A 9,069-nucleotide genomic window follows, 5' to 3' on the forward strand; every position below is an offset into this window, starting at 1 on the left:
GGAAGTTTTAAGAATATTACAAAAGTACTTCCTTCTTTCAGATTTCCTAATTGTTAATATTTTTTCATATTTTACTAGAATTCTGTTTCACATACACTTCTATCCAAACCACTTGACAGTTGCAGACATAATTCTTTAATATTCCAAATAGTCTTCATTATGTTAATTTTCCCCAAACAAGGTCATTTTTATGATTATAACCATAATGAGGAAACATTTACATATTACCATATTATACATAAAACCCATTTAAATTTGTCTTAATACCTGCAGGTCATTTTGCCAAGTATAAGAAAGAAAAACAAAATTAAAACAATTTAATTGGGTTTTTCTTATTTCAACAAGTTTTCTTTTCTCTTTAACTTATTTACTTATAGATTTTGTTAGTTTATTGGTTGTTCTCTTTTTTTTCTCCCTTGAAACAAGCTTCTATAGCTCAGATTGGCCTGGAAGTTGCAATCCTCTGTCCCAGCATTCCAAGTGCCAAGATTACAGGCAGGTGCCAATGTATCTGCTTTGAATAGCTATTTGCTTTGGTAAAATTACACTGTTATTATACACTCATCAACTAAGCTTTTTCTCAGAGGCTTATTGTAACAGGGCTCAAAGATAGATATGAGCAAAATCACTCATAAGCTCAGATTTTTTTTCATAAGTTTGCATACAGGTCACCTAAAACACAATTTTAAAAAATTCTAGCAGAATCTTGACAACAGAGATAAAAATATTAAGTGAACATTTTCCTGGGAAAATTTTTATTAATTATTGTTCCATGTCATGGAAATAGGTAATAATCATGCACAACATTTTAGTCAACAATGCGTTCAATATATTATTGCAAAAATAATGGTGTAGACTGCTTAATATCAGATATCTTAGTTTTTGTAGTTATACAATAACAAAATGATAAACAATGTGTATTTCAGTATGTGTCATTAACTTTAAGCAACATGATTGTAGCTTCCTAACATACATTTTTTTGTTATTTTATTTTTACTTTTTTGTCAATTATAGGGAGCTGTCCCTGAGCTCTTTTTGCTCAAGGCTAGGGCTCTCCCACTTTGAGCCACAGCACTACATCCAGTTTTCTGGTGGTTAACTGGTGATAAGAGTCTCATGGACTTTCCTGTCAGGGCTGGCTTTGAACCACAATCCTCAGATCTCAGCCTCCTGAGTAGCCAGGCTTACAGGTGTGAGCCACCAGTGCCAGCTCACATTATTATTTCTAAAATATTATATTAGTAAAACTGAATAGATAAGCTAAGGAGAGGTAGAAAACTTACTCAATATGGTGTACTGATGACAGTAATTATTTAATGAGCAAATGACAGATAAGAAATATATGCAACATTTTGTTTCATGATGATACTATCCTAATACAGATATGCCCAAATACCTATGATAATTAACCTATTAAATGAGCTTATTTCCCAAAAATTCCACTAACAGCTACATTAATTATGAAAATTACTATTAAATTTACTGAAACAACTAAAAACAAATCTGAAAAAAATCCTTTACCTAGAAAGTATAATAAGTACATTTATTAAGACAATAGCAGATTTTATAGATTGAAAGTTACCTTCTTGAGCAGAAACTTAACATTAAATTGCCTTAAATCATAATAAGAAATAAATCTTTAAATCACAGTTAACTATAAAACTACCTGAAATTGCTTAACCCACTCTATAAAATAATGCACAAACCAATCACAATTGACTAGAACTTTCTCACATACATGTTACTAAAATGTGAAGAGAAGAGGATATGAACATATAGCTCCACAAGTGATTTTTACATGTCTTGCAGAAATGGTTATATTACTCAATATGTACAAAGATATTACCTGTGAAAAACCTTTAGGTGGTGGGTAATATGGTGTTCATTCTTTTGACATGTTTATATTTTCTAATTTTTTACAATGCATAAAGTGTTTTCAAAAAAGAAAACTATTAGCCAAGCACCAGTGACTCAAGCCTGTAATCCTAGCTACTTAGGAAGCTGAGATCTGAGGATCTGGTTCAAAGCCAGCCCCAGGCAGGAAAGTCCTGTTGAAACTCTTATCTCCAATAAACCACTCAGAAAACAGGAAGTGGTGCTGTGGCTCAAGTGGTAGAGCGCTGGCCTTGTGCTGAAGACCTGAGGGACAGCGCCCAGGCCCAGAGTTCAAGCCCCATGACCGACCAAAAACAAAAAAAAATTATATTATCAACTCCCACATAATTATCATTTGTTTCTCTTTATTTTACTTTTACTTTTTCAACTTTGAGTAATAAGAACATTTACTACAACTGAGAGGAAAATTTTTTTATTCACAAACCAATTCCAATAATGTGAAAATAAGAATATGCAAAGAAAAGAACACTAAGAATGAAATTAAATCCATCAAAGCTGGACAAGGTAGTACTTGCCTGTTATCGCAGCCACTCACTTGTGGAAAAGTTGAGAATACAAAGAGTAAACCAGTGTCCTACTGATTCAAGCTGAGAACATGAGTTCTCATTCTATCTATCCATAACATATACTACTGAATCCAAAGACAACTGAATCTGTCCTGTACTTTAAAATCCCTGGGTTTTATCTGGGGTCCTTAAAAGCCACAGCTAACAATAATTACTCTAATAACTGTCTCCCAATTTTAATCAATTCATGCCTGACTTTAGGTAGTGATCAAACCATTGATGATTTGCATAGTTAAACTACAGAAAAATATTAGCTAGAACATTTTTAAACAATTTTTCAAATATATAGACAAGATTCATTTTAAAAAAAGTATTTCTAAATATAAAGAACAAAATATACAAGTGATTAGAAAATAAAATAATCCAATGCCCAGATCTTAGTTTAAACAGCTGTAAAAAAGAATTGGGCCAGGCACTGGTGGCTCATGCCTGTCATCCTAGCTACTCAAGAGGCTGAGATCTGAGGATCGCAGGTCAAAGCCAGCCCAGGCAGGAAAGTCCTTAAGACTCTTATACCTCCAATTAACAACCAGAAAACCAGAAGTGGCCCTGTGGCTCAAGTGGTAGAACAATTGCCTTGAGCTGAAGAGTGCAGGGACAGCACTAAAGCCCAAAGTTCAAGCTCCACAACCGACCAAAAAAAAAAAAAAAAAGAATTGGACTCAGAAAAATGGATGATACTGAATTTGAATTTGGCTAGAAAAAAGTACAGGATAAAACATTTTGTGGTACAAGAAGAAATTTTTGTTTTGTTTTTGTCAGTCATAGCGCCTGAACTCTGGGCCTAGGCGCTGTCCCAGACCAAGGCTGGAGCTCTACCACTTGAGCCACAGAGCCACTTCTGGCTTTTTCTGATTAAATGGTGCTGAGGAATCGAACCCAGAGCCTAATGCATGCAAGACAAGCACTCTACCACTGAGCCACCTTCTCAGCCCCACAAGAAGAAATTTTTGGAACCTAAAGTAGAGTGCCAGCTGTGATTAAAAGAGGTGAGCGTAAAGCTGAGTTCAAACCCCACCTACAAAGAAAAGGCTCTGCTTGAATCACAGCTTCACTTTCAGTATTTTTGTGATTAATTGGAGATAAGTTTCAGACTTTCCTGATGGGGCTGGCTTCAAACCACAATCTTTAGGTCTCAGCCTCCTCAGTTGCTAGGATTACAGGTATGAGCCACTGGTGGTCTGCTTCCAGCAAGACATTTGTTGGTTATACCTACGTTTGTGTCAAACTTCAGTCCTCTGGATCTAATCTTCCTGAGTGGCTGGGATTTCAACACAAAGCACATGTACACCAGCTTAAAATAATGGGTTTGGGGTGGGGTTTTTTGTTTTTACAAACTTCCCACTTTTTAAATAATCGGAGAGCTGATGTACAAAAATTCTTACAAGAAAGCTAGGATCTACCATTAGTGGAAATTAATGAAACCCAGGACTCTGAAAACTTAGAAGAAAATAAACCATTGCAATCTTTTTGCAGGGTAATTTGAAATTGTTATGTTAAAAAAAGGAGAAAAAGTACTGGACACATGAAATTTAGATAGAGTGAATCAAGTGACAGCAACAGATCAACACAGAAGGAAAACCTAGCAAACTGGTGGTTACTGGGAATATCTGCCTGAGAACAAATCAAGAGCTCTCTAGCAAAGACATATGTACCTAGAAACAATGGTTTCGCAGAGATAGTTTCACAGACTTTTCTGCCCAGGTTGGCCTCAAACTTTTGTCCTCAAAATCAAATAAAATATACTGAATAAAATATTCTCAAGCTATGTTGTCCAATACAACAGTCACTAGACATAGTGAGGTATGGTTGGTCCTCAATGTTAAGAATATGTTAAGGGCTGGGAAGGTGGCTCAGTGGTAGAGCGCTTGCCTTGCATGCTCAAGGCCCTGGGTTCGATTCCTCAGCACCACATAAGCAAAAAGAAAAAAGCCGGAAGTGGTGCTGTGGCTCAAGTGGTAGAGCGCTAGCCTTGAGCTGAAGAGCTGAGGGACAGCGCCCAGGCCCAGAGTTCAGGTCCCACGACCGGACCCAAAAAAAAAAAAAAAGAATATGTTAAGAACTACAGAGTCCTATAAAGAGTGTATCTGCAAATGCTGTACAGTTTTATATACATTCACAATGTACTTTTGCTGCCTTCTAGATAATTTATTTTGCAACACATTACTGCACAGTTGTAAATAACTTATGTACTGTAACATCACTTTCAGTTATCTGTAAAGAAATAAATTAATTAATTAAAATGTTAAAAAAAAGAATATGTTAAGAGTGATACACACAATGGATTTTAAAGACCTACTGTGAATACAAGAAATATAAAATCTTGGGGGAGCGGGGGGAGGCTGGGAAGGGATGTGAAGGGTAAACAAAGGAGGAGGCTACAATGCTTGATAAGAAATGTACTCATTATCTTGCCCATGTAATTGTAACCCCTCTGTACAGTATATTCACAATAAAAAAAAATATATAAAATCTTGTCCATACCTCTCTATTGATTACATAATGAAATAACAGTATTTTACAAATATGAGTCAAATAAAATGTATCATTAATTCCACCTGTTTCATTTTGCTTATTCACTATGTCTGCTAGAAAATTAAAGTTACATATGTGGCTGGCATTTGTATACCAGCAGGACAAAGTTGCTTTAGAGATGCTTATTACTGAGTTTAGTGAATATTAGATTCTATTGGGATTCACTATTTACTTCATACACATCTCTTCTAAATAAAAATATGTGGTCCTTAGAAATGATAACCAATTTTCTATTTATTTCTATAAGCTTTGCTTTGTTATTCCCTAACATAAATGTACTACATATGTGAAGTTCTATCTTTCTTACATATGAAGCCATACACAAATTTGACATATGTATTCAAGTATGTTTAAATGTCTCTACGTATTTCTCTGCAGCTCTGGAGACTGAACCTAGAGCCTTGTGCCTGCTGTAAGTACTCTAAGTCATTATTTTATAAGGCAGGGTAAGAAGTAGAAGAAAAAACAGACACTGAACTCCCTCACAAAGGAATTTTTTGTAAAAAAAAAAAATCACCAATACAAAACCCTATACACAGATGTTCAGAGATACTATGAACCAAGAATTAGCAATAACCTAAATGTCCATTACTGATGGATAAATAATGTAAAATGGAAGACCAGCAATGAAAAGGAACAAAGAACTGATGCTTTATCACAGTAAACCCTGAAAATATTATGTGAAACTCAGAAAATAGTAGTTACATGAGGGGATTAGAGATTAGGAGAAGAATGGGGAATGACTTCTCTTGGGGATCATGTTTCTAAACTTGACTAGGTAGACATTAGTACAAGTCTATGGGTATATTTTTAAACATTGAATTGTACACTTTAATTACCAATCAATGAAAGCTCTTAATAAAAGAAAAGGCAGAAAACTAACCAACAAAGAAAAATGAGAAAAAAAGTTTATCAGTCTTACTGAGAACACTCTGAGGCCTTTCCTTTATTCTGATAGTCCATTATACACTGAATAAGATGGTTATTTTCATCCAACATCTGAAATGAAATTAGAAAAAAATGTAAATGTCATATATCAAATAAACTAGAAAATGTGAAAGAAATTAATAAATACAGCTTAAAGTGGATCCCTTAATAAAATACTATTACCCCAAAACAATCATTACATAATGTAAAAATCATTTTTAAGCAGGGACACAAAAAAATGAAATTCTCTTAAAACTCCTTTTTGTCAATGTTGCTATTTTATAAAATTTTTAATTTCACTCCAATAACAAATTCTAAAGAAAGATTAGTAGAACTAGCTCTTTCTCACATAGTTTCATTAGATACTAAACTAAATTTCTATAAAATTGGGCACTACACAGTTCATATAGATAATCCTTTCAATAGTGATTTATTTTTTTTGTTCAGCTTTCTAGAAACTTTTCATCTATATAGGAACTGGCCCACTAGGATCTTTTTCACATACATTCTAAAGCTTACCATAAAAAAGCTTTATTTTACACTTTTGGAATCATGTAAAATCAGTAGTTTTTAATATCTCTGTGCTGATTAATCACCCTCTGAATTATTAACTGAAGCCCAGAGAGAAAATAACAAAACCTTTCCGAAAGTAAGTTGGTTTTGATGTATTCTCATGCTTTGGGGTAAGAAACAATCCTTAGCCAAAATGAAGTAAATACATGAAAACTTCAGTCCAGGAGCCTTGAGTAGGCAGATTGCTGGCTAGTTTCCAAGTTTTATAACAGTATTTTTGTGATTCTCCAAATAGAATGCAATAATAAAATACAATTATTTCTATGTACTATCTATAAGTTGTCTCAAAAAAAACAAACAATATACTAATTTATCATTCTATTGTCTTACAGTTCTAAATAATTCTGACTTTGAGAGTTAAATAATTCAACTAAGTTAAGTGGCACTGAAGAAAAAGTACTGATCACAGCAATCAAGAGTTTTGTGCCAGCTTTGCTATCCTTAGCAAACCACTTAAATCTTCAGGAGCTTTAAGATCAAAGGACAAGAGATTCCTTCTGAAAAAGTTCAGTCAAAGAGTAAGACACAATACCACAATCACACGAGGTCAATAATTTAATGCAACTCTTCTAATTAACATTAAGACCCATATAACTTTAGATGTGACTTTTTCCTGCACATTTTTCATAATCTTCACTTGTTGGGAAAATGTGACTTTTTAATAAGCAGTTAATTCTTAAGTACAGAAACCAGATGCCAAAAATGCACCTCTAAAAATGCATTAATCCAGTACTGTATCTTCTCACCCATTTTCTTCAATCTAACAAACTTGACATTTAGACTGTCTCACAGCTATCAATTTCCAAAAGGGAAAAATGAAGCACCTAATTTGGGATCTATTTTCCTCTTATCAGAGAATGGAAAATAATTGAGCATCATTCACTCCAGACTTTCTAGTAGAAAATAATCAATCCTCTAGAAATACAGTGTATGTGTGTGCATGTGATGTCTCCTCAGGCTGTAGACTCAGCACTGCATGAAAACACTACATTTTCCTGGCACTGTTCTGCTGGTTTGTTCAAAAAAAAAAAGCAACAGTTGGGCAGATGTCAAATGCCCAACTAAGTTCTTTGAAGAACTGACACGTTAAACAGGAACCTATTAGCCCGACTTATGGGTGTAACAGTGATGCCCACGGTGTAGTAAAAGTGGACTTTTCTATTTTCGATGTTTTTCCTACGGTAGAGAACAAGCAAACACGTAAGGTAAGATGCTAAGCTTGGCTAGTTAACAACTTTGGGAAGTCTAGCTCATGAAGTTTTAGAACGCTGCAACCAGAGGATAGGAACCTTTGTGCCCACAGAGGACGTTAACACCGGAGTTCGCACTAGCCTCTCCATGAAGGGCACGGCGGACTGGTGTTTTTATCTCGACTTATGTAACTGGTCACGACTTGATTCCTCCACCAGACCCAAAGTTGCAGGAGGTAGGGACCACGGCTCGCCCAGTCGTCTCGGCGCCTGCAACAGGCGTTCTCCATCAACACGTCCATCGGAGGTAAAGCACAGGGGTGATCCAGAGGGAGGGAAGGGGGGGGGGTCTGCCCCTCAAGTTCATGGGGGTGCTGGGGTTCCACTTGGGCTGCGTCTCTGACTCTAAAAAGGTTCCCGAGTGAGAGAGACCACCCCCACCCCAACTCCTCCAGCTTGAAAGCGGGGTGACGACCGGCGTGCAGACTTCCCCTCCTGGGGGTCGGGATCGGCACGAAGCCACCGCGGCGCGCGGGGCGGGGCGACGCCAAAGTAACTGTGCGCGCGGCGCGGGGCCCGGGGGCGCGGGGCCCGGGGGGCGCCCGGCTCCGGCACACCGCCCTTCCCCGCGCGGGCGCCGCCACCGCCGCGCCGCCGCCGCCAGGCGCACGCGCCCGCCGCCCGAACGCCGCCCCATCCCAAGAGAAATCGGGCGGCGGTTGCTCGGGGGCTTTTTGTGTACCTCTGTCCCAAAGTGCCCGAGCGCACCGAGGGCTCGGTGGAGAAACCGGCTCGCCCTCTTCCTCTACCCACTCGGGAAGGGGGGGGAGCTCAGCCTGAGCGGCTCCGTTCCCACACTCGGCGGCTTCCCCGCAGGCCCGCCTCCGTCCCCGGCCGGCCGACTCCGGCCCGCCCGGCCCGCGGTGTTTCCCGTAGGAGCGGGACGCGCCTGGCAGCCCTGATCCCGAGAGGTTTCACCTTCTGAATCGCCGCGGGTGTGATCTCTCCCTTGCCTCGCTGCCTCGGGGCTGCGAACGCCACAGACATGTTGCCGCCGTCACCGCGATCGGCAAGTCCCGAGCGCTCCCGGAGAACGGCAAACTGGGGGCAAGACGCCGGCCTCTCGGGCCGAACCACTGTGGAATGCGGGGAGGGGGGATGCTGCGGGACGGCGCACGCCGCCGGCCGGCCCTGCCTAGGGCAGGGGGCGCAGGCCCTCGGACAGTACGTTTCTGGGTGTTTCTGAGGAACTACAGCCCCGCTGGACCGTCTCCGTTCCGGCCCTGGCCCGCGCCCGTCGGCCCCGGCATCGCGGCACCCCCGTCCCCGGGAGCAGGTGGTAGGGCCGCGCCCCAGGCCTCCCTCCGCTCGAGCGATTCAGG

General features: G+C 39.4%; 1 protein-coding gene across 2 annotated transcripts in view; it reads right to left on the reverse strand.

Moving 5' to 3' along the window:
- The window catches only part of Ss18 (SS18 subunit of BAF chromatin remodeling complex), a 54,861-nt gene extending 46,060 nt beyond the window's left edge, over positions 1–8,801 (reverse strand). For both annotated transcript variants that reach the window (XM_042674976.1, XM_042674975.1), the window contains exons 1-2: positions 8,666–8,801; positions 5,920–5,996 (exon numbers count right to left, since the gene is read on the reverse strand). In XM_042674976.1, coding sequence (XP_042530910.1) covers positions 5,920–5,996; positions 8,666–8,734 — 146 coding nt within the window. In that variant the 5' untranslated portion in view covers positions 8,735–8,801. The remainder of the gene's footprint in view (positions 1–5,919; positions 5,997–8,665) is intronic.
- Positions 8,802–9,069: the final 268 nt, after the last annotated feature.

The sequence above is a fragment of the Dipodomys spectabilis genome, unplaced genomic scaffold (assembly GCF_019054845.1).
Source record: "Dipodomys spectabilis isolate Male_0828 unplaced genomic scaffold, ASM1905484v1 ptg000024l, whole genome shotgun sequence".
NCBI classification, from domain to species: domain Eukaryota; kingdom Metazoa; phylum Chordata; class Mammalia; order Rodentia; family Heteromyidae; genus Dipodomys; species Dipodomys spectabilis.